Source organism: Sciurus carolinensis, chromosome 5, assembly GCF_902686445.1.
Source record: "Sciurus carolinensis chromosome 5, mSciCar1.2, whole genome shotgun sequence".
In the NCBI taxonomy this organism is placed as follows: domain Eukaryota; kingdom Metazoa; phylum Chordata; class Mammalia; order Rodentia; family Sciuridae; genus Sciurus; species Sciurus carolinensis.
This window is the reverse complement of record NC_062217.1, coordinates 123,098,139-123,120,976: the sequence shown is the minus strand read 5'-3', so window position 1 is coordinate 123,120,976 and position 22,838 is coordinate 123,098,139. Positions and strand designations below refer to the sequence as shown.

The window sequence follows — 22,838 nt, the reverse complement described above, 5'->3', positions numbered from 1 at the left end:
GACAGCAGTCCACCGATGCCGCCCCGTCCTCAGTCACTGCAGCCTACCGTTCTGTTCGCTCTTTCAGCCAGCATGCTTCTTGAAGCTGCTGCTTGTCTCCCATCCACCGCCTCCTGTTGGATTCCTCTTGAGCCTCTCGCCCCTGCTGCACCTGGCCTTGCTGGGTGTTTCTTCATCAGCCTTCCAGTCGGGCGTCCCGCCGTCTGCATCTCCCTGAGTAGTTAAGACACAGACGTGAGCTGGATGTCAGGCCCTTACCTGTAAGCCCATCAGCTCGGAGGCCGAGGCAGGAGGACCACAAGTTCAGGGTCAGATTGAGCCACTTACTTAGCAAGACTCTGTCTCAAAATAAAGGGCAGGGTACATAGCTCACTGGCAGAGCACCCCAGGGTTCAGTTGCCAGTATTGCAAGAAAAGGGAAAGAAAGACCAACAGATGGGAGCTCTCCCACCCTGTGTCCTCTGAGAAATCCCTCATGGTTTCTGTGACATTGCTCACAGGACGGACCCCTTGCTTAGGGATGTGTGACAGGTAGACCTTCACCAAGTACCTGGGATTCTTTTGTAGCCCGGCTCCTTCCCTCTGCACCAGTTCTGGAAAAAACGAAATGGTTTTTGCTCTTTACCAAAGAGAACTGCTCTCTTCTGGAAGGGTCTGGACAGCCCCACCCCAGTCTGTCTTTTGTATCACTGTCCTTCAGGGGCTTGTCCAGTGTTGTCTTGAAGGTTCCTGTGGTCATTCCCTTTGTTCCCGCATGTGGTTCCGGCGTAGAACACATGGACCACATCCCCAGGCCTTAGGTGTGTGTCCACGTTGGTCTCCTGCCTCAGGACACCAGGCTTGGCCCGGTCAGTGCAGCTAGCCATCCTCGCCTGCTGAGCTTTGTGATTAAACCCACAGCTGGGGGCCCGCAGAGCCTCCTGCAAAGTCAATGAAGTGAGGTTTTTTTTTAATGAGGTGCTGGGAGTAAGCCCAGGGCTTCACGCATGCTGGGGAGCTCTCTGCCTCCTCCCCACCCCTTTCTGTTTTGAGATGGAGTCTCACTGAGTTGCCCAGACTGGCCTGGAACGTGGCAGTCCTCTTGCTTCAACCTCCCGGGTAGCTGGGATTACAGGTGTCAGCCACCGCACCTGACTTGGCATGAGAATTTTGTGTGTAAGTAATTTTCTGAGAAAGGGATCCATTTCCCAGTCCGATCCACTGTTGATTCCCTCGGGACAGCACTCCTGAGGAGTGAGCCCAGTAGCTTTGAATAGCAGGCCCTGAGCCATGGCTTCAGCCTACGCTGCCATCCCGAGCCCCAGCAGTCACCTGTTCCCGTGTGTCAGCTCATCTTGGAAACGTCTATTGTGAGCCACAGGCCGTTGCCCTGGGTGCAGTCTGGCGTTAGGCTGGAGGTAGGCAAGTCTTGCTAAGAACTGGGTTTCGAGGAGCTGGGATTTAAACCTGTCCTCCGGTGTCCGTGGGATCTGTTTCAGGCTGGAATCCCATGGACTCCAGTTGTCCAAACCTCCATGCATCCTCTACCTCTAATTTGGAGGTAGAGGCTTAACTGCTGTTCAGAAGGTCATTGAACCATTGGGATGGAACGTGACAGTGGGTTTGTGTTAACTGGACCAGGGTCAGATAAAAGGGGCTACCTAAGATGAGTTTCAGTCCAGAATGTCCTGTCCGAAGCAAATAACAAAGCTACAAAGCTATGATTGAAAGTGATTACTGTGTCAAGTTCCTAGAAAAGATAACTTACAAAGCATTCGCTTCTTTGTTTCTTTGATGTTTCTGGGAATGAATCCTTTGGTGCCCTACCAATGAGCTACATTCATGTTCCTTTTGTTATTATTTTTTTGAGACCCATCTTGCAAAGTTACCCAGACTGGCCTTGAATTTGCAATCTTCCTGATTCAGCCTCCTGAATACCTACAAAGTATTTTTGTGACTTGGGCCTTTGATAGTTTTTTCTTTTTCTTTTTTTGTCCCAGGGGATTGAACCCCAGTGGTGCTTAACCACTGAGCCACATCCCCAGCCTTTAAAAAAAAATCTTTATTTAGGGACAGGGTCTGACTGAGTTACTTAGGACCTTATAAATTGAGGCTAGCTTTTCACTCATGATTCTCCTGACTTAGCCTCCTGAGTCACTGGGATTACAGGCCTGTGCCACCGTGCTCAGTTGATAGTGAGTTTTGTTCCTGAAAAGCTGAAAGATTTTGGTCACTTGTAGCCAGTTCCAGGCTGAGATGCTTGGGAACAGCCGGGTCAGAGTTGTACTTGCCCAAGCACTGGTGAGCGTGGAGAATGGCGGCCCTTCCCCAGCCCTGTCCTTGGCAGTCCCACTCCTGTCTGCTGGTGTCTTGACCCCCATCTGCTTGCTGGTTCCCTCTGCCACTGCACACTTGTTTGCCTGGAGACCCATTTTGGTAGCTTCCTGTCTGTCACTGGGGCAGAACCAGGCAGTGTCTCCTGTCGGTGATTTTCAGGTCCTGGGAGCTGGTGTCTGGGATGGCCTGAGGGGAGCTCCTGGGTCTTGGGCTCCTGTTGTGCAGTCTCCTACCCTGCACTCCCCAGAGCCCGGAGACCTCGTGGCTCACCCCCACCCGCTTCCCTGCACCTGGCATCAGCCTCATTTGACAGCATTACTGGTTACCCAGACGTCTGTGAGCCACCCGGGGAGCCTGCTGCTGTTTGGAATCCAGCACTTACCCACAGAAACCGGAATCCAAACCAACAGCTTTTGGAGTGAGACTGGTTCAGTTGAGGTTGTCACCTGCTTGTGTTTGCTTTTTGGCTCCCAGGGGACAGGGAGGGCTGTAACCTGGGCAGCAGGTTTGCAACTCAGTTGCTGACTTTCACAGGGGTGCAGGTGATCTGACTTGAATTTTGGGGGGAACCTCAGTATTTGCACAAGTAGCTTATATAAATAGTAATGGAGCATTTCTTCCCTTTTGTCTCTTGGAGGAAGAGCCTGCCACACACTCTTGTGTCAGTGCCACGTGTGCGTCACACGTATGTAGCATTGCCCACCCTCTCACTGGGCTTGCAAGGCCAAGCTTCATGCATATGGCTCAGTGTCTTTCTCTTAGGTGGCTCCGGGGCTTTCCTCTTAGACTCAGGCCAGGTGTCTTCTATTTGCAACAGAAGTTGGTTCAAGCCTGCTCTGAAGATGCCTGCTGGACTTTGTCCTCTGCCACCCCATCATCCTCTAGTGTAGTCTGATGGCATCTGTTCTTGTCTGCCTGAGGAGATGGCTTAGGGGGAGAGGTGAATCTGGGCATTTTCCCACAGTCTGTGGTTCTGAAATCAAGGGGATTCTGGGTCTGTGTTAGCACAATCTCTCGAGGCAGTTTATAAAATATCTTTAAAAAAAATATTCTACATTGTGTGCCTAGTGTGCGTGAAGCCCTGGGTTCAATACCCAGTGCCCCCAAAACAAACCCACAAACAGTGCAACGTTGGGAGTTGACAACATGATTCAGCCAGACAGCCTGCTTTATTTTCTTATCTTTATGCAACTCATGCGTAATGACATATTTTTAATTTTTTTCTCTTTCACATATTTCATTTTTATAATTGCATTTATCAGTTATGTGATTGTTTAGTAATAAGCACTGTTAGCTACCCCTTCCCCCATTTTTAGCCTTTTCGGTTACATCTGCATGTTTTTAGCAATGTAAATGGCACTCATATTTATGCATGTCATATTTTGCCTCAAATTATCATTCTAAATTTGTGTGTGTGCTGGGGATTGGACTCGCTCACACAGGCGAGGCAACTGCTCCCCTATTTGCTTTTTCATGAGGGACCATCCCTGCCCCAGTAAATCTTGATGTACATTAAGCAGTCATACTGCTGTTGGCCCTAGAGAAACTACAAGTCTCTTCTGCAGACTTCTCACTCACTGTTCTGTAACAGGTTTTGCCCCCGCTTGGCTAGCTTAGCTTTAAAAGGTAGCCCTACCCTGCATTCTTTGGTCCCAGGTGATGTCGGACCTTATGTCTCTTTTTCCTGTCCTCTGTGCCTGGGCTCTGCGGGAGGCTTTCCTGGGCACAGCAACAGGTGACACTCCATGCCCCTGGTTTTGGGGGGACTTGTGGATTTTGTGATACCCAGGTGGTTTGCGCAGCCTTATTTCCTGCCAGTAAACTTGTTCATGTGCAATGACTCAGTAGGAGATTTATGAAAGTGCTCTTGAACTTCAACAACTTCAAGAATCCTTATTTGATATAATAAAATGAATCTGTGCTCTCAGTGCACTTTTTTTTTTTTTTAGACTTTTCATTTTATAGTTTTTCATTCTGCAGAAGTTAGGATTTGTCCGCTTCAGTTTTTCTGCTGCAGTAGCTTTCATTACTTATGGGAACTTACTAAGATTGGAAGGTGGAAAGGCCTGATACTCCCTGATACTGTTGAAATGTTTGGAGAGGATTAACTGGGTGCAGCCCTCCCACCTGGCGACCCGTGACAGCCCCAGCCCCGTTTCTTGGCTGGGACAGCCATGCAGCAGTGTTTTGTGTTTAGTAGGCTTGTGTCCTCCTGCAGGCTGGGTCTGGTCCTGCCCTGGGGAAACAAGCCGGGTGGACCCATTTTGTGGGAGCACGGCCCCTCCTCACGTTGGTTTTCCTTTCAGCTCTAGCCGGCCCTGTCCCCGTTCTGAGAAAATGCTCCGGGGGCTCAGCAATGCTGTGCCAGGACTTGAAGACCGCGGTGGACTGCAGGGCCCTCAGGCACTGTCAGCAGACCGTCTGGAGCAAGCCCACAGTGGTGAGCGCCCCTCGCCCCAGGCTCCCCTTCCCTGCCGTCCCTGCTCTGTGTCCTCCGAGTGCTGTGCTTGCGCTTTGTTGTGACCCTGTGTGGGAGGCCGGGCCCATTAAGGTCTGTTGCTGGTTGTGCCCAATTCACTGCATAGGAAGTAGACGGGGTTCTGCTCCCCCAAGGTCACGCTGTCTTTTGGCCACCCTGTGCTGCTTTCTGGCCACTCTGCAGGTCCCACTTCCCACGTTAGATAAGGGTCCTCTGGGCACATGGGCACAGCTCATTCTTTGTCACTCACTTCACAAATATATGCTAAGCTTTAGAAATTATTCTCCCCGTTTCTTATTTCCCCTAAACTCACTCAAACAGGCAAACCACTGGGTGAGATCCTAGGCTTAGTAGCAATTTAAAATTTTATTTCCAGCTACAGGCACACTGGGGAAGATACCCTGGTTTTTCATTTAAATGATGTTAAATATCATGTTTTAACGTGGACTCAGACAGCGTGAGACCACAAACCTCGTGTGTGTTCTTCGCGCGGCCTGAGCACTCTGAGACCCAGCCCTGCTGGCCGCGCCAGTAGAACGCGGATGCTGCTCCCGGCCCACTCTGGGATGTGCTGGGTGTCGCATGGTACTGGCAGTGTGTGACAAGTGGGTTTTGAATTCTGAACTTCTCAGTGGCCACTGGTCTTTCTTCAGTGAAAGCAGAATATCTGACTAAACAACACTGTTCTTTTAGAAGTAGTTTCTGAATTTTTATTGCAAAATTGCTTTCTATGGGCAAAACTACTTTTTGATTTGGTTTCTAATTTGCTTTCAATCTTGTTTTTGAATACTGCTCTCTGTTTTTCTGAGTTCGTGTGTATTAAGTGTGGACTTCAGAGCGTTCTTGACTGGATAGTCTCAGGCTGCCTGGCTCTCTTTTGTTACAGCCCCGTATACAGTATTAGCCTGACTAGGTCTAAAGTGGTTTCTCTGAATGCGGCGGAACTTTCAGGTGTCCATGATCTCATCCAGACATGTTGGCTGCTTCTGCTAGGGTTGATAGCGGTTGACATCAAGAAGGGTCTATGCGTGCCTCCTCCAGAGCTGCAAGAAGCAACTAGAATTTCCATGTTTGCTGGCACCCAGGCTTGTTAGGAGGTTGGGTTTGCACACAGAGCTCCAGGGAGCAGAAGGTGGATCAGGCGCCAGTGGAATGTGCAGCCGCACGTGACTGGCTGGTGTTGGCATCCCTGCGCCACCCACTGTGCAGTCCAGTCAGAACCCATCATTTTATCTTTCTGAGCTGTTCCTCAGAGCAGTATGAGCATTCATCTGAAATTGACTTGTAGCACCTGTATCGAGCAGGGTGCTAAAGGGGAGAGGGGACAGGAGAGGGTTTCTGACCCATAGAAGTGCAGAGTGTTTTCCTAAGTCACACCTGTCCTTCCCTGTGTTGTCCCAGGTCCCCTTGCATGGACGGGCACCAGGATTGACTGTGGAACGTGGCCTTGATCAGAGGCCTGGTTATTAGGTAGAGTAGGAAAAAGGCCATGAGGGTTTTCAGCTGTGGCAGTATGTTCTGTGACCCGCAAATGGCCTCATGTTCTTCCTTTTAGAAATCCCTTCCATGTGACATATGCAAGCAGGTCATCACTGCGGCTGGCGACATGCTGAAGAACAATGCCACTGAGGTGAGCCGCGGTGACTGGGAGCGGGGTTGGAGTGGGCCTGGCCACGTGCCTCGGCTCCTCAGGGGGGCTGTGACTCTGGGGATCCCAAGACAACTGTCAAGGGCCAGTGGGAAATATTTTAAGCCTTACGGGCCACATACTGTTTCTGTCACATAATCTTTTATAAAATACTTTAAAAATGTAAATCTGATTTTGCTTGAGGCTGACACTGTAGGTGAAGGGCCCAGCTTGCTGAGCCTGGACTTCATAGTAATACCCGAGGCTGGTTGGGGTTTATGTGCATGCTGTCTGCATCCAGCTTAGCCTGGGCTCACTGTCACCGTCTTCTACTCAGAATTTCCTGTGCCTGCAGGACCACAGGTCAGAGGATCTTTGCTTTGAGGGTCTTTTTTAAAAATATTTTTTAGTTGTCGGTGGATTTGTGTTTTATTTATTTATTTATATGCAGTGTTGAGAATTGAACCCAGTTCCTCCCACATGTGAGGCCAGCGCTCTACCACTGAGCCACAGCCCTGGCCCTTTGCTTTGAATTTTGATGAGGTGGCTTGCTGGTGAACTGATGGACCCGTGGGCCACCACCAACTCTTCTCCCGTCCTTTCCCCCAAGGCCTGGCTGATCTGCAGGCTTGCTTTTCCTGGGCGTCACAGAGGGCCTCTTGCCTTCAGCCAAGGAAGGCAAGGAAGAGGCCCTTCCTGATTCACACTCTTGCCATTGTCCCCTGATAGGAGGAGATCCTCACTTACCTGGAGAAGACCTGCGACTGGCTTCCTAACGAGAACCTGTCGGCCTCCTGCAAGGAGATTGTCGACTCTTACCTCCCTGTCATCCTGGACTTGATCAAAGGGGAAATGGTAGGTGATGGGGACATAGGTTCTTTCTAGGTACTCCCAGGGTCCAGAGGAGACAGCAGCCCAGAGCGGTGATTAAAACAGCAAGTCTGCTTATGGCTTCCTTTCTTCAGGAGCCCATTTGGGTTCTGCCATGCAGAAGCACTGTGGCCCGGCAGCCCTCTGTCACGTGCGGGGTTGGTGCGGGGCAGCAGGTGGGCTGGTGGACCAGCAGTTGAGGAGCTCCTGTCATCTCTGAGTGTATTTCTGTGCATTTGTAACGTAAGGGAGTTCAGCTGCAGGAAGGCGCCTCCTCCACTCCTCGAGTCTGTGCTGGAGGCCGTGCTTTGGCAGGGGACAAGGAGCTGGCTTTGTGGGATGTGGAAAGGCTCTGAGAAGGGCAGGTGCTTAAGACACTGGGGGGCCAGCAGGGCAGGAGTGTCCTGAGACAGGACCGTGGTTTGGGGGAGGAAGGCAGAGGTCGCATCGTGGAGGGCCTTCCGAGCCACGTCCCAGGCCTCTGAGTGGGAGTAGAAAGCACGGTCACAGTACATGACCCAGAGGGCTTGACTGAGCGCCCATTGCTGGGAGCTGCAGCAGGGGACTCAGGCCAGACGCTGGGAAGGTCCTGGCAGTGTGAGAGAGTGGGGATGGGTGGGTGCACGTTCTGGTCCACAGGGAGAATGGGCTGGCCATGCCCTGGAGGGGGCGGGGTGCGTGGAGAGGAGCGTTAGGAGTGTCTTCAAGTCTCTGGGAAGATGGGGTGGAGTCACTTGCTGAAGTGGAGATGGGGGAGGGGCGGGGAGAGTCAGGTGAGTTGGAGATGTCCCCTTGGTGGGCGTGTGTGTACCTCATGGTGAGAGGTGTGAACCTGGGATCATGTGGAAGGTGTTAGAAGCAGTGCGTGGCATTAGCGTGTTGGGGGTGTGGCTCAGAACTGCCCATCTTCCTCTAAGGAAGAGCTGACAGCGAATGGAGGTCACAGGAACCGGGGGCTGCTGTGTGCTTGGGCACGCGGGTTGGAATTTGTTTTTTTTCTTCCATCCATCCGTTCCGCCCTCCTTTCCTCTTTTCTTAATTTTTCTTTCTTTCTTTCTCTTTCTTCCTTTCATGCAGTGCTGGGGATCAAATTCCAGACCCCGTGAGTGTTAGGCAGGGGTTGTAGTTCTGTGGCCTCCCCAGGTATACTGAGCAGTTAGAACTTGCACAGCAAAATCATGTGTTTCTTCCTTTTCTTCTTTAGTTTTTGTGGTGCTGGGGCTGCAGCCCAGGGCCTTGGCCGTGCTGGCAAGTGCTCTGCCACGAGCCACACCTCTGGCCCCTGATGTTTCTGTGAAAGGGATTTGAGGAGAGGGGCTGATGCGAGGGCGCTGGGTGGCCCGTGTTGTCCTCCTCGGGGGCGGGAGCTTCACCAGGCTTTCCTTCCCGCCAGAGCCATCCGGGAGAGGTGTGCTCGTCTCTCAACCTCTGCAAGTCTCTTCAGAAGCATCTGGCAGAGCTGAACCACCAGAAGCAGCTGGAGGCCAATAAGATCCCGGAAGTGGACATGACCGAGGTGGTGGCTCCCTTTATGGCCAACATCCCCCTCCTCTTGTACCCTCAGGATGGCCCCCAGAGCAAGCCCCAGCCAAAGGTAAGGCGGGTGGGGGCTGGCCACTGAGGACCCTTTGGAGGCAAGGTAGAGTCAGGGACGAGTGAGCTGTGTGTGTGTGTGTGTGTGTGTGTGTGTGAGAGAGACAGAGAGAGAGATGAGCTAGGGGAGGGACAGTGCATAATGTTCTTAAACTGAAGCTGTCCTTTCTCACATGATTCTGCAGGTGCCCAGGCAGCCCTTGGGTGGGGTACTGTGCAGTTTCTACAGAATGGGGTGCAGAAGTGTCCCCCATTTTTCTAGTGGTGCTGGGTTGGAGTCCAGGGTTCTGTATGTGCCAAGCATGTGCTCGACCTCTGGGCTGCGCCAGCCCCTCCCCGAGTTGATTTTAAACCTATTGGTAGTTTTAGAGCCTCTCAAAAACCCATGAGGAACTGCTCGGTGAGCAGCCCCCAGCGCTGTGGCCTGGGCGGGTGGGGAGACTCCTCCAGGATCTGAGTCCTCTCTGCCACAGAGCTGCAGGCCTGACCGCCCTTCTCTGCAGGCCAGTGGAGACGTCTGCCAGGACTGCGTGCAGATGGTGACCGACATCCAGACTGCGGTGAGGACCAACTCCACCTTCGTCGAGGGCTTGGTGGAGCACGCCAAGGAGCAGTGTGACCGCCTGGGGCCTGGCATGGCCGACATGGTGAGCGCCCCTCCCGCGTGAGGATGAGGAGTTGGGCTCTGGAGACGGGAGTGGGGAACCGAGAAGCCCCGTGTTACTGCTGCCGTCCTGTTGTAAGTTCCAGCCTGACAGCTCTGAGGAGAGGTGGTTAACAATCCCTCCCTGCTTTTCCCAGCTGCTTGAAGTGGGGACCTTGGATTTTCTTTGGGTAGTGAATCTGGATTATGTAACAAAGTGGTGGAAGAATACTGCTTTTGTCCAGCTTGTTTTCTCCGTGTCGTCGTATATACACAGAAGCTGGCTGTCGTGGGAGGCTGTGATGAAGCACACCCCCACGGGAGCCTTGGGAGCTGGCCTGCATGGTGCTCGCCCGGAGCCCTGTGGGCTTAGCACCCCATTGGGTTAGCTCCTTCAGTGGTCCCATTTCTTGGACCTGATTCCCATTATTAACCATGTTCATGAAATTGATGTGGAAAACCAAAATCCATCCTAGTACCTGACCACCTGACACCTGTTAAGGGGAGAGGAAGTTGTGATACTCAGGGCTCTGGGTTCCAGAGAGGCCTTCCTGGGTGGAGTGGCCAGCTCCAGTTGCGGGCTCTTCTGTGGCCTGGCTCTCCTTAGGGCTGTCGGTCAGGACAGCAGTCATTTTGTCTCGTATTATGGAAGCCTGGGAATCTTGTCTTCCTGGAAGTGTCTTTGTAATTGGTTTCCAGTTAAACCCTCTCCGAGGGCTGTTGGCGTCACCCTTGGTTTTCTCAGTGAGGAAGCACTAGATTATTTGGCAGGAGCGGGTCTGGGGGGCTGCTGGAAATACCTGGATTTGTATGAAAACAGGCTATTGAAAATCGTTCTAATTCGACTTCATGGAATTTAGATTTTATAACCCTGTCTAAGAATGTGTAAATGGTTTTGAAAAATAACCTTGGATTCCTAATCAGTGGATCCTGTAGCTACATTCTCTCCATACTGCTACTGAGTACCTCTTGAACAACCTTGGTGCAAGTTTGGCCTTAAACAGAGGACAAAAATCTCTTCAGTTCTCTTGGTAAACAGTTTCAAAACACCTTCTGTATATTTTCTGTAAGTTGTAGAATAACTCGTCACTTTTATCTCATCAAAATTTGTTCTGAGCAGATTATAAAATTCTATAGGATTTTTTTTTTTTTTTTTTTGGTACTGGGAATTGAACCCAGGGGCACTTAACCACTGAACCACGTCCCCAGCCCTTTTAAAATATTTCATTTAGAGACAGGGTCTCTCTCAGTTGCTTAGGGCCTTGCTAAGTTGCTGAGGCTGGCTTTGAACTCACGATCCTCCTGCCTCAGCCTCCCAAGCCACTGGGATTACAGGTGTGCACCACCACACCTGACTCTAGGAATTTTGATAGTCAGCAGTTGACAATGTTGAAAATGCTACTTTGGGGTTTTGGGGGTGCATTGCTACAGTAATTAATTTAAGTAAAGATGTGTTTCTCTCTCTCCAGTGCAAGAACTATATCAACCAGTACTCTGAAATTGCTATCCAGATGATGATGCATATGGTAGGTGGCAGGGGAACCCCTTGTTAGCTGTTTTGTTCTAAATGTTGCTGATTCCAGATATGGTTTAGTTTCTTGTTCTTATTTTTGTTTTAAACCTCAAAGTCATGAATTCAGACCAGAAAGAACCCTGGTCCAGCAGGCTGTCCACTGCAATCTCAGTCCCTCCCCTGTAGGAAGGGCTGAAGGAAGCAGCTTGATCCCAGGACTGTCTTGCTGGTGGCCTGCCTGCCTGTGCACATGTGAGCTGGCTGTCAGATTGCTAGTGTCTGGCGTTTGCCCTGGGATCTGTAGCAGTTTGTTCTTCACCCCAGCCCAGAGAATTGCTGTGGTGCAGCCTGAGTTTGGGGCTTGGGAGGGGAGGAATCCCGCCTGGTGGAGTTGGTCCTTTGCCTTGGAGCAGGGTCAGCTAGTGGCTGCTCAGGCCCTGTCTCCTGCAACGCTGTCCCAGTGACAGGAACGTTCATTCCCTGTGAGACGTGAGAAGTGGGTTGTCTCCTCCTCTCGAGGAGCTGGTTAGCCTGAAGCATGAGAACTGGGAGCAGGATGGGCCTTCTTAGATCTATTCTGCAGGGCCAGAGCGGGTGGGGTGTACTGTTTTCCTCTTATGCTGCTTTTCTGCATCGAGATTGGTAATCTGTCCTCGAGTTTGTTCCTAAAGCAGGGGTCCCCCAACTCTGGCCCTTTAGAGTAGATCAGTTCTGTTGGAGCCCAGTGATGCCCTTTGTGGTTGAGTCATTGCAGTCAAGACCCATGACCCATGAAGCCTGACCAGGTGACCGTTGGGCCTGCTCTGCCCACTTGAGTCATCTGCCAAGTGAACCAGGCACAGTGGTTTATTTGGGATATTGCTCACACCCTGCCTTGTAAAAATGTTTAAAGGCAAACGTTACAAAGACAGGCAGCTGATGCAGGTGAAAATAAACCTTTGATGTGACTTGACCTAGTGAAGTACTCCCTCAGAGCTAACATAAATATTTTTTCCTTATAAATACTATGTGGAATTTTTTTTGAAAATACAGGTAATACTTCTCACAGCAAAAAATAATTTGCCATTTCAAAAAAGTCTGTGGGGTCATATTTTATATACTTCTTTGTATTTTGTAGTTTGCAACCCCCCCAAATGTATTGATCACTAAGTTATCTTTGTACAGGTGATTTTCACATGGCTGTGTGTTAATCGACAGTGTGGATCAAACACAATTTGTGTGACCAGTCCCCTGTGGCTGGGTGTCTAGATTGTTTTCAGGTTTGCCCTTGGAGTGCAAACATCCTCAGAGCCAAATATCTATGCCTGTCCCCATTTTTTCCCTTCGTGGGTAACCAAAGCTGGAATTGCTGACTCAAAGCCCAAGGCTTTTGGTATGTAGTCAGATCTGCTGCCCAGGCCGTCGCTGGCCACAGGGTAGAATGCCCCGAGGCCAGGCGTATTATGACACACACCCCTATCTGGCAGCCCTGTGTCCAGTTCCATTGTGCTGCTTTTAACTGACTCTTGGGGAGGGCCGGGTGGCGTCAGACTCTGGGGGTGGAGACCTTTCCAGGGGACCTTGCTGCACAGCATGATTTAGTACTGGCTGTAGGGACAGCACACACCACCTGGACAGTGTGATCTGTCCCTGGGTCAGAGTATGTTTGGGGTCCATTAGGCCAGTGGGAGCAAGGTAGGTAGCAATACAGGCTGCTAGAGTGTTACCCGAGCTTCAGTGATGTCCTTACCCCTGTGACTGCTTTATTATTGTTTTAATTTTTCTTAACTGTTGTATCCTTTCCTTTCCCTTATTTTCATCTCCGATTTCCTGTTTTTTTGTTCAACAGCAGGATCAGGTATGTGATGGAGAATTTGCTTGTAGTAGATCTGCTGCTGCTCCTAGTTACTTTGCTTTGTTTATTTATTACTTATTTACTTCTGTTCAGCGTGGTCAGCTCTGACAGATACAAGGATGGGTTGTAAAAAGGCAAGGGTCCCCCACTTCCATGTGGTCTTCCCCCGAGTCCAGCACTTGAGGCACTGGGGTCTCCTCCTCCTTCAAGGGGTCTGGAAAACAACAGAGCCTTGTCCTCTGATCAGAATCAACACGTGGTGCACGTGTGTAGGCCACCAGAGTGCAGAGGGAGAACGGGGTGGCCCCAGGGGCGCCGGGCTTCCTTCACTGGAGGCCAGGCTTCCGGCAGGACACCTTGTGTCTGTCACAATGTGAGTGGGCACTGCATGACTTTAGTGCTGTTTTCATAATCCCAGGATGCTGCTGCTGCATGAGCTAATCAGTCTTGCAAACAACACTGTCCCGTTTGTTGGATCAAGAGAATTGGCAACAATCTCTTGATTGTGGCTTCTGCCCTTCCAGGTGATGGGGTCCTTTGGGTCTGGAGATAAGTCAGATGGCATACTGTAGGAGCTGCATCCTCAGTCTACACTGACTGAGCCAGGGCCCTCTGGGGCCGTGCCAAGCTTGGCCTCTTCCGAGCGCCGGCATCTGTCTGTAGGATTAGCTGTTGCAAAGGCCTTTGGAAGTCTAATGGGCGAGCGTGTGGGTTGGAATGCCTGGATTTCTACCTCAGCTGCCTCGAGTCCGAACAAAGCCGATTCTGAGACAAGAGCAGCCACCCCCCCCCACCTCCCGCCTAAATCTTGGCATCTTTTTTCCTAAAAATCCTGTTTTATCTTCAGCCTCACTCTGACTATCTCCCCCATTTTTAAGGTGTGCCAAAGAGAAAGGGCCTGGGATATCCTGCACAGAGCCTTTTCAGTAGCACTAGCATGGGCCACAGCCAGGGTCTATTGCTCTTCCTCAGCAGGCCTTGGTTCTGGCAGCCGGGGCTAACGGGTTTTGTGTGTGGTGGTGGTAGGCAGATGCCCGCTGGCCGGGGGCTGGCTGATGGCTGCATCTGATTCCAGTTCCCGGGGCCTGAATTCTCACTTGTGTGTGCTTGGTCTTGGCGGTGAAATGGTCAGGGCCTCCAAACTCTTTCCTTCTCTGTGGTGTGGTGTCTAGATATTGTCTGAAGACCTTGTGGTTTGAAACGATTCACCAGCTTAGGGGTGGATGGGCTCTTGTGTACTGTGTGCAGTTGTGAACACAGAATGTGGTTTTTAGAAAAGCCAGCATTTCCCTTTCACTTGTCATTTTAAATGGTCCCACCCCTGGAGATCTGGTGTGCTTTTATTCCAGCACATTAAGCGTTCTGTTAGCCGTGGGCATTGTAGTGTCCCTCTGGGAAAAACACAGAGCTGACCTCTACTGAGAGTGAGTCCTTGGGGCTGCTGAAGGATGTGGGGAGTCTCCGTTCCTTGGTGGCCCTGGCTGCAGCAGCCGAGGCCTCAGCTGGTGATGGCCTCCTCTGGGCATAATTGGTTCATGTGTCTGCTCTTGGACACAAGTCCTTTTGAGTTGAAGTTGAGGCTGGAATCCTGCCAGTCAGGGTGGGGGTAGGCAGCCTTGACACTTGGGCCAGGGTGCTGAGGAGCTCCCTGGCCCCTGTGTCTGGAGAGAGCTGAGGGGTGGGCGCGGGCTCTGTCTGACCGCTGGTTCTGTGCCTTTTCAGCAACCCAAGGAGATTTGTGTGCTGGTCGGGTTCTGTGACGAGGTCAAGGAAGTGCCTCTGCAGACCCTGATTCCCGCCAGAGTGACCTCTGAGAATGTCCTCCCTGCCCTGGAGCTGGTGGAGCCTCTTGAGGTACCCGGTGTTGTATGTCGGCCTTGGCTGCCTCACACTGTGTCACGCACACTGTGTCACATCTGAGTTGTGTGCTTTCTGTTCCCTGCCTGGCTCCTCGGCATTTGAGACTGCTGCATGTGGTGGCTGTCCCTCCTCCACCCTGTGCTGTTCTGAAGGTGTGTTATACCCCAGTGTTCCTGGACCACGGTCGTGTACTGGTTTTCCCAGCACACCATTCAAGGTGGTGTTTCATGCCAGCTCCAGCCCTGAGCTTTTCAGGTGTGCTTCCCGGCCCTTCCCCACACGGTAGCCGCAGGACCAAGTCTAGGACGCCCTCCCAGGGCTGGCACAGCAGCCTCACTGGGCCTACTGCTCGTACGTGCCGGTGTAGGGTTGGTTTGCCCAGACCTCTCCCTCGGTAAAGGGCCTTCTGCTCCATCCTGGAGTGAACTTGAACCCAGCGCTTTTAGTGGTCAGGTAATATTCTAGGGTCCCGGTGCCCCTGCCCTCTCTTTCTTCTCTGTATGGCCACAGAAAGGGTTGAGGTGTCAATCTTTAGCCTCTTGACCCCCAGAGGTGCTCCTAGCCCTCACCCATCCTGTCCACCAAGTTCATGACCAGAGGACATGGAGGAGCATCACAGCGTTTACTCTGACGTGTGACTACTTAAATGTCCAAACAAAAGTTAAGCAAAATTCAACTTCAGGTCCTTGGTTAGACCAGCTCCGTTGAGGTGTTCAGGAGACACCAGGAGCCGGTGCCTCTGCACTGGACAGAGAGCACCTGGGTTGTCACGAGGTTTCTTTCCAGCAGTACTGTTACTTTATTAAAGGTAGATTCTAGAAAAGCAGTCTAATGAGATTGCTAATGAGATTTGGGAAAGTCAAAAGCAAACCTGAAATGTGTCTACAGTTCTGACCTCTAAATAGCAGATGGCCTGAATCTCTCATTCTGTTCCTGCTGTGCCATCCATCTCCCCAAAATGACCATGTTGTGATGAAAGGATTAGCACCAGACAGCAGCATATACGTAGCTCTTTGGGGTGAGGGAGAGGGACTGCTTCTGCCTCCTGAAATACGCATTCCTGGATTTTCGGGAGGCGTGGTGGGAGTAGGGGAAGGGGTGGTGGTAGAGGCCTGGGAAGGGGCTGGATCACCTGCTGTATGACAAGCAGCAGGAACCTGGTCGTGGAGGAAGCCATACATCCTTTTGAATTCGGTAGGCAGTGGCCCGTGTGTGATACCCTGCCCTGGTCCCCGAATCCCTCTGCAGCCAGGGCAGAGCACGAACAAGTCCTCTCTCCAACAGGAGGAGCTGATCCTGGCCCATGCGAATGTTTTCTGCAAGGCATGCGAATACGTGGTGAAGAAGGTGGCCGACCTGATCAAGAACAACAGTTCTATGGTGTGTGGCCCTCTTTGAAGAATGCCCCAGTGGGAGAAATCAGGAGGAGAGGGATCTCGTCCTTCCTTTTTTAATAACCCCCACTGTCTCAAGGGTGAACCCCAGGGCCTGGCATGGGCCATGCAAGCACTCCGCCACCGAGCCATCGCCCATCTCCCCTTTCTGCAAGGGCTGTTCCTCCAGTGGGTCCCTCTGGGCTACAGGTGGGCAGGCCACCTTTGCTCTGCTCCTAGCTTGCTGTGTGGACTCCCGGGAGGGAGCAGTGCCTCCCCATGGGCTGGTCTTGTGTTTTCAGTCTTGCCACCTAACGTGATGCACTCCTTGTGTTTCAGGAGAAAATCATCCATGACTTGGACGTGGCATGCTCGATGTTGCCCCAGTCTGTGTCGGCCGTGTGCCAGGAGGTGGTGGACACGTATGGCGGCTACATCCTGTCAGTCCTTCAGCAGGAGATGAGCCCTGAGCTGGTGTGCAGTGAGCTCCATCTCTGCTCCTCCGGCAAGGGCCAGATTGGGAGGATCGGCCGAATCGGACTGCCTGAGCTGCCCCCGCTGCCCAAGCTGCCTGTGCTGCCCAAGTCGCCCGCGTTGCCCGGTGAGCCCAGGGCACCGGAGGCAGAGGATGGCTCCTCTCCAGTCTGGAAGACTCTGCCAACATTAAGCCCTGTGTTCTCTTGTGTAGCACGGGTGACTCCCCTGAAGGACGGCCCCTTCTGTGAGGTGTGCAAGAAGCTGGTCAGCTACTTGGAGCACAACCTGGAGAAAAACAGCACCAAGCAAGAGATCTTGTCCGCGCTCGAGAAGGGCTGCAGCTTCCTGCCCGAGCCCTACCAGAAGCAGGTAGCAGAGGCTGCGGCGGCTCACTGCTCTGTCCCTTTTGAGTGGTGAGGGAAGCAGACTGTGGCTGTCCCTGGGCTGGAGTCGGCAAGGCTTTGCTTAGAGATGATCGGTCGATTTTCGCGGAGCCACAGGGGAAGAATCTCTGCTAGTGAGGCGGATGTGGGCGGGTGGGGCATTCCGGGAGGGAGGTCCCAGGGCCCACTGGACTCAGAGTGTCAGAGACCTGTAGAAGAGTGTGTCCATTCTGTGTGGACGTGCCCAGACTGGTCCTGTGTCCCCTTCTTACTTGGCAGTGTGACGAGTTTGTGACCGAGTATGAGCCAGTGCTGGTAGAGGTCCTGGTGGAGGTGATGGACCCGTCCTTCGTGTGCTCGGTAAGCTTCGCTGGGCGGCCCGGCTGCTGCAGGCAGCCGTGTGCAGGGCCGGTGTGGACTGGAAGGTTCCTCTGTGACTTCGGCCATCAGGTGGAGTCCGGGAGAGCGGGGGATGCAGAGCCCCAGCCTCTAGGCTCTGTCGCCCTCTTCAGCAGCCCTGGTGGTCTGAGAGCCTGTCCCATTCCAGCTGCATCCTGGGAGCCTTTAGTCTTGATTCTGGAAGGGCTGGGCGGGCAGCTCCTGATTCTTCCCTCTGCCTCTTTTCACTGTGTAGAAAATTGGAGCCTGTGCCTCTGCCCGTAAGATTCTCTTGGGAACTGAGAAGTGTGTCTGGGGCCCCAGCTACTGGTGCCGGAGCATGGAGACAGCAGCTCAGTGTAACGTGAGTAGCTTGGCTGGCCGCCTTCCAGCGGGGTGGCCCCCGGGAGTCCTCTCCGATAGGAGCCTCGGTGGTCAGCTTTCCACCGTGCTTCTGTAGGTGGAAAGTGCAGCCAGAGGCAGTGAGGCTCGTGCCCAGTTGCCCAGCGAAGGCCGGCCTCACTGCACTCTCGTCTTCTGGGGTGAAGGGTGAGCTGGGTGTTCTCGGTGTTTGGCGTCTGCTTTCCTGCTTGTCTTCAGTTCTCTCCTGCTAGTGTCGGGTCTTCATGGGGTCACTCTGGGAATTGCTCAGGCCTCTGGGACTCATTGCCCAGACCTGCCTGGGCCCACACCCCAGCACAAGTGTCCCTCAAGGCCAGCTGGAGGTCTTCTTGAGTGGCCCCAGGACTCCGTGAGCACCATCCTGGCTGGCAGCCAACTGGGTGACCCGTGCCACTTTCCTGGGTGGGGATGTTTGGTCGGCCCTGTTACTTAATGTTCCTTTGTGTAACTTTCTCTTCCTCACTGGGGTTCCTTTTGACCATTTTGGGAGATTACTTATCATGGGTCCCTGCAGGGAGAGGCCCACCCTGGCCACATCCAGCTCCTTCCTCCAGCTGGCCCCAGCCTCTGTTCACCATCACCCCTGCCATCAGTGGGGGAACTGGCTTCTGCTGCCTGGGGTTCGAGGCCTGAGCTGCGATGTGCCGTGGCTGTGGATGAGCTGGATTTGCCCCTGTGCAGCTGTGAAGCAGGTCCTTAGGGACAGGCGTCAGTGGATGGAGGGCCCTCGGGCCCTTCCTGCATGGGTGCTCATCTGCTGAACTGAACTCTTGCCTCAGGAGGCTCCAAAGCTCCGCTAGCCACATGCTCCTTGATTTTAAGTGGGGTCTCAGCATCTGGCACCAGCCACCTAACCAAGATGCCAGATCCCATTTGGGTGACGTGTGCTGTACTAATGGGCCAGGAATTGAGCTTGTCACCTGAAACCTAAACCCTGTTTCCTTTTTCCTACCAGGCTGTCGAACATTGCAAGCGTCACGTGTGGAACTAGGATTCCATCTTGGAGAAACCGTAGCCTCCTTTCCTCCTCGTGTGTCTGGGGTAACGAACGCGCAGACCTGTTGTAAGACTAGGCCCCTCCTTTTGACCACCCCCCCGGTGTCTCCCTTATTGTAGCATTGCTGTCACGGGGGAGGTGTTATCCCCCCACCAACATAGCTGCTTCAGTGTCCCCTCTGCTGGGAGGATGAGGACATACTGGCCCTGAAGTCTTAGCCACCCTTGCGTCACTCTGGAGTGCCCAGTGCCTGCAGGACATGCAGCCTCTGGGCGGGGTCCTTGTCCTGAGTGCTGATGGGTTTGTGCTTCTGAGGCCACTTCCTATCCTAAGGAGGGACCGTCCCCTTTCCTGCTGTACAGAGCAGCCAAAGGCAGTTCAGAAGCTTCAAAAAATGGTGTTTAAAATCATTCCCCTGGTGATAGTGCAGAGACTTTGGAAGCAGCTGCTGGTGGCGAGTGGGTGCGGTGGCCCTGGGTTAACCCTTGTTTTTTGCTTTCTCGTCTTTTCCTGTTGATGCCTTGTTGGGGTTCTGTGGGTTTGGGTTGGGAGGGGAGGTTCCGCCTGAGTGTAACCTGCTAGCTGTGCCTGGAGGTCCCGCTGAGGCCTGTGCACGGTAGCGACTGCTTGCTCGTGTCTGCCGGGGCCCTGCCTCGCGCCCCTGCCCATGCTGTGGATGTTTTACCTTCTCTTTCGAATAAATGTGGATGACAAGCTCCTGAGCCCCTGCGTGTAGAGGGTGGCGGGCGGGGTCTGCTGGGCATGGAGTGGGTGTTCGTCCAGGCTCAGCTGTGCCTGTTTGGCAGCCAAAGCTTCTGCTGTACCACTGGTTGCCAGGAGCCAAGCAGGCAGAGCCAGCAAGATGAGCAGATGCTATGAAATGAACTGAGTGGTTTTCATTTGTTTTGCACTAAAATTTCTGTGATTTAACAATAAAGTTCTGTTAACCAGATCTGGGCCTGCGTGTGGTACCTCGCTAGGAGTTTGGTCTCTTATGAGCTCCACACCTGTGGTCCCTTTAGCACCCTTGGCCAGGAAAAGAAAGCAAAGTGGGTTTTAAAAAATAAAGCCACTTGGTCATCCCCAAGTCCCAGGGCCAGCAGTGGGTTGGGGAGCCCTTGAAGCCCAGGCCGGCCCCCGCCACCCCTGACCCCCCCACCAGGCAGCACACGGGAGGTTACCAGAGCCAGTGTATTGCCAGTTCTCGTGAGGTGCTTTTCTCTTTAAACAGACCATTCCAGAAACTTTCCAGTGAGTTCCAGTTAAACAAAACCAAGGGGAAAAATACTGAGGGAATAAATTAAAAAAAGGAATTCACACAAACACTCTACATTCAAAACCCAGGGAAATGGCAGTCATTTCTCTTTTTATGCTGGGCACATTGGGGAAGCCAGTGAAATGGAGAATGCTCATTGGTTGAACTTGACCTCGTCTGTTGAAGGCCAGGGGTCACCACTGCCTCCACCTGGATGTCCAGTAGTGCAGTGGGACTTGAACTGAAGTCACTGTGGCAGCCCCAGGCTGCCAGCCCATCTCCTCCTGGTGCTGGACTCTTGCTGTGGCAGCCTGGCAGATGGCCAGGGGTAGAGCGGAAAGGGGGGGCCCGGGTGGCCTCTGCTGAGCTGGTCCCCGGACTCCTGGGGGCCCCAGTGGCCCTTCTTACCTTGTCCTTAGATACTTAGCACTTTTGTTTGGTTTTCTTAAAAAAATAACAAATTTTATGAAGGTAGAGATCAGATGCTGAATGAGTGTCTGGCCAAAGTGGAATCTGAGCAGCTGTGAGGGCCGCCAGGGGCAGCCCGAGGCTGTCCACAGGCGCTGGCCCGGGAAGGGCCTTGTGCTTGCTCTGCTGCCCTGTAGGGAGCAGTCGGGGTGCTGCTCACACCAGCAAGTCCTCCGAATTGGTCACAGCTCCGTAATCTCCAGGGGACTCTCCATGATCACATCGCGGAGCTTGTGCAGGGGTGTGGATTTGGCGGATTCCGTGCGGGCGTTGCGCTCAAAGGCAGTGGCCCGGCGGTGGTCAGCGTCTCCAGCGAGCGGCCCAGGCCCTTCTGGTCGTCTTCTGGCAGGCTGTTGAGGTCCGTGGCCAGCAGGGTGCCCGTGCTGCCGTGCACCACGTGGATCCCGTCGGGCCCTTTGAGCTCCACGGGTGGCTTGTGGCGGAAGCGCAGGCTGCCCTGGCCTGGGCTGCGGTCCCCGGGCTCCTCCTCCAGCTCCGTCTGGATCAGCTGTAAGAGGCCAGGACCCCCAATGGCTCAAACTTCCACACGCTCAGGGCCATGCTCTGGCCCCAGTGGCTGCAGCACAGCTCCCTCCCTGCCTCACACAAGGAGACTCCGCAGCAGGCCTGTAACAAGCTCCAAACCAGTTACAGAGGGGAACCGTGGGCGTTTAAATGTGTCCTCAGGGACACGGGCTCCCTGAGGAAGTCTTTAAATGTCTGTCCTCACTTTAAACATCCTGTGACACGGGTGTGGTATCTGGGCTTCTTATCAAGTTGGTTCAAGCGTACCCAGCTCTGATTGTGAGCAGGTAGAATGTGTCACAGGAGAAGTGGGAGGGGACGAACGGGGGACCCAAAGGGCGCTTCAGCCCTTTGTCGGGTTATTCCAACGGGCAGTGCGCACTCAGCTGGAAAGCAGTGTTTAGGTCTAGTCTGAATTCATGGGTGTTGCCATAGTCACTGCAGGTAGGCGCAGGGGCCTATTGACCGATGACCAGTTTCCTAAAGTGACATCACCCCCTCAAGGGTGTCTTGGGGTTCACTGCCTTTGAGCACCACCATCCCTGGGAAAGCCTCCCCCCTGCAAGAGCCCAGAAGGCAGAACCTCCTAATGACTACATGGAGACCCGCACCCTGGCTGAGGAGGTCCAGAGACGTCAAGAAGGGTGGCAGGAGAGAGCACCCCCAGGAGTGGGGCACGGCACACAGCTCCCTGCCCGCCCGTCCCCCGCCCAGCTACCTCGGAGATGGAGGAGTGGCAGGAAGAGGCTTTTTGCACCATCCGCTGTGCAAAGAGCTTTTTGAGCCGCAGGTAATCCTCCAGGACCACCTTCAGCAGCGAGCCCTGGGGGAGGGAGAGGGTTAACCCCCCACCAAGCCCCTCCGCCTGGCCCACCCTGCTCGCTCCATGTGGGGGTCGTGGGTGCACAGGTGGAGGTTCAGGAGCAGGACCCCGAGATGTGGGTCATGGTCAAGGCCACTGCAGGCTAGCGCGGCTCCCGGTCAGCCCCAGTGCCGAGGCCTTTTTGTGTCCGGCCCCCGTGGCAGGCAGGACTAGCAGATCCTGAGGCTGTCTTTCCTCTGGAGTGAGGTCCAGGTTCAGCCAGGGCCTGGGTACAGGGGGGCTCACCTTGATGGGCCCCTCACGAATGATCTGGCCCAGCTTGGCGATGTTGTCATACTCCTGGATGGCAGCACGCAGGTACCCGTCGTCATCGGGCTTGGCTGCTGCTGGCTCACGCCCGAATGTGCCCTGGGGGGGAACCTCAGCTGGAGCAGAGGTAGACGCCACGCAGGCACCGGGCACCCCTCAGAGAACCCGGGTCTCCTGCCAGAGGTGGTGCGGAAGGCTGCCTCTCCACCCCGGCCCCGCACTGCTGCCCGCCTGCCCTGGCTCACGTGGGTGCGGGCGGGGCTGTTCCACAGGTCAGCGATCTCACTCAGGTTCTCGGGAAGGTCATCCTCATGCTCCGCCTGGGTGGCCAGCTCCAGGTTCCGGCAGAAGGGGTCAAGCCACACGGGGTTGGCTCTACAGTGGCGGAGTGGAGGGGGTGGGGCAAGGAGAGACGGCTCTAAGCAGGTGCCCGCCCCACCTAACCTCTGCCCATTTCCCGGCCACTCACTCCATTCCTTCACAGAACTGGATGTGCAGGGCCATGGGGCGAGGGTGGCCCCTGGCACCCGTGGGTGCGTCCTCCCCCCCGGGATCCTACAGAACCACACTGGTATCAGTCAGACTCAGCTTTGGCAAGGAGATCTCCCCCTTTACCCAGGGCCCAAAGTCAATGTCCCTGGAACTCGGGGGGCCGTTGGGTGGGTGTCCCAGTTCAGCTATGCAGTTACTGTGGGTGGAGAGAGGGGGTGGCC

The 22,838-nt window shown here is 53.7% G+C and overlaps 2 protein-coding genes across 4 annotated transcripts in view; one reads left to right on the top strand and one right to left on the bottom strand.

The window, feature by feature from the left end:
- The window catches only part of Psap (prosaposin), a 32,362-nt gene extending 12,665 nt beyond the window's left edge, over nucleotides 1–19,697 (top strand). Inside the window, exons 2-15 of one of the 3 annotated variants that reach the window (XM_047553099.1) lie at nucleotides 4,623–4,756; nucleotides 6,351–6,425; nucleotides 7,152–7,277; nucleotides 8,686–8,886; nucleotides 9,389–9,532; nucleotides 10,998–11,054; nucleotides 12,873–12,878; nucleotides 14,598–14,729; nucleotides 16,020–16,115; nucleotides 16,448–16,709; nucleotides 16,797–16,954; nucleotides 17,248–17,328; nucleotides 17,603–17,710; nucleotides 18,704–19,697. In XM_047553099.1, the coding sequence (XP_047409055.1) occupies nucleotides 4,623–4,756; nucleotides 6,351–6,425; nucleotides 7,152–7,277; nucleotides 8,686–8,886; nucleotides 9,389–9,532; nucleotides 10,998–11,054; nucleotides 12,873–12,878; nucleotides 14,598–14,729; nucleotides 16,020–16,115; nucleotides 16,448–16,709; nucleotides 16,797–16,954; nucleotides 17,248–17,328; nucleotides 17,603–17,710; nucleotides 18,704–18,739 (1,616 nt within the window). In that variant the 3' untranslated portion in view covers nucleotides 18,740–19,697. Of the gene's footprint in view, nucleotides 1–4,622; nucleotides 4,757–6,350; nucleotides 6,426–7,151; nucleotides 7,278–8,685; nucleotides 8,887–9,388; nucleotides 9,533–10,997; nucleotides 11,055–12,869; nucleotides 12,879–14,597; nucleotides 14,730–16,019; nucleotides 16,116–16,447; nucleotides 16,710–16,796; nucleotides 16,955–17,247; nucleotides 17,329–17,602; nucleotides 17,711–18,703 lie in introns of all 3 variants that reach the window. The other 2 variants (XM_047553098.1, XM_047553100.1) reach the window with 2 other exon arrangements.
- Nucleotides 19,698–19,936: 239 nt separating this feature from the next.
- Nucleotides 19,937–22,838, bottom strand: part of Cdh23 (cadherin related 23) — a 390,176-nt gene continuing 387,274 nt past the window's right edge. Inside the window, 5 exon segments of the mRNA XM_047551945.1 lie at nucleotides 19,937–20,760; nucleotides 20,763–20,976; nucleotides 21,712–21,816; nucleotides 22,102–22,224; nucleotides 22,371–22,500. Of these exon segments, the coding sequence (XP_047407901.1) occupies nucleotides 20,651–20,760; nucleotides 20,763–20,976; nucleotides 21,712–21,816; nucleotides 22,102–22,224; nucleotides 22,371–22,500 (682 nt within the window). The 3' untranslated portion in view covers nucleotides 19,937–20,650.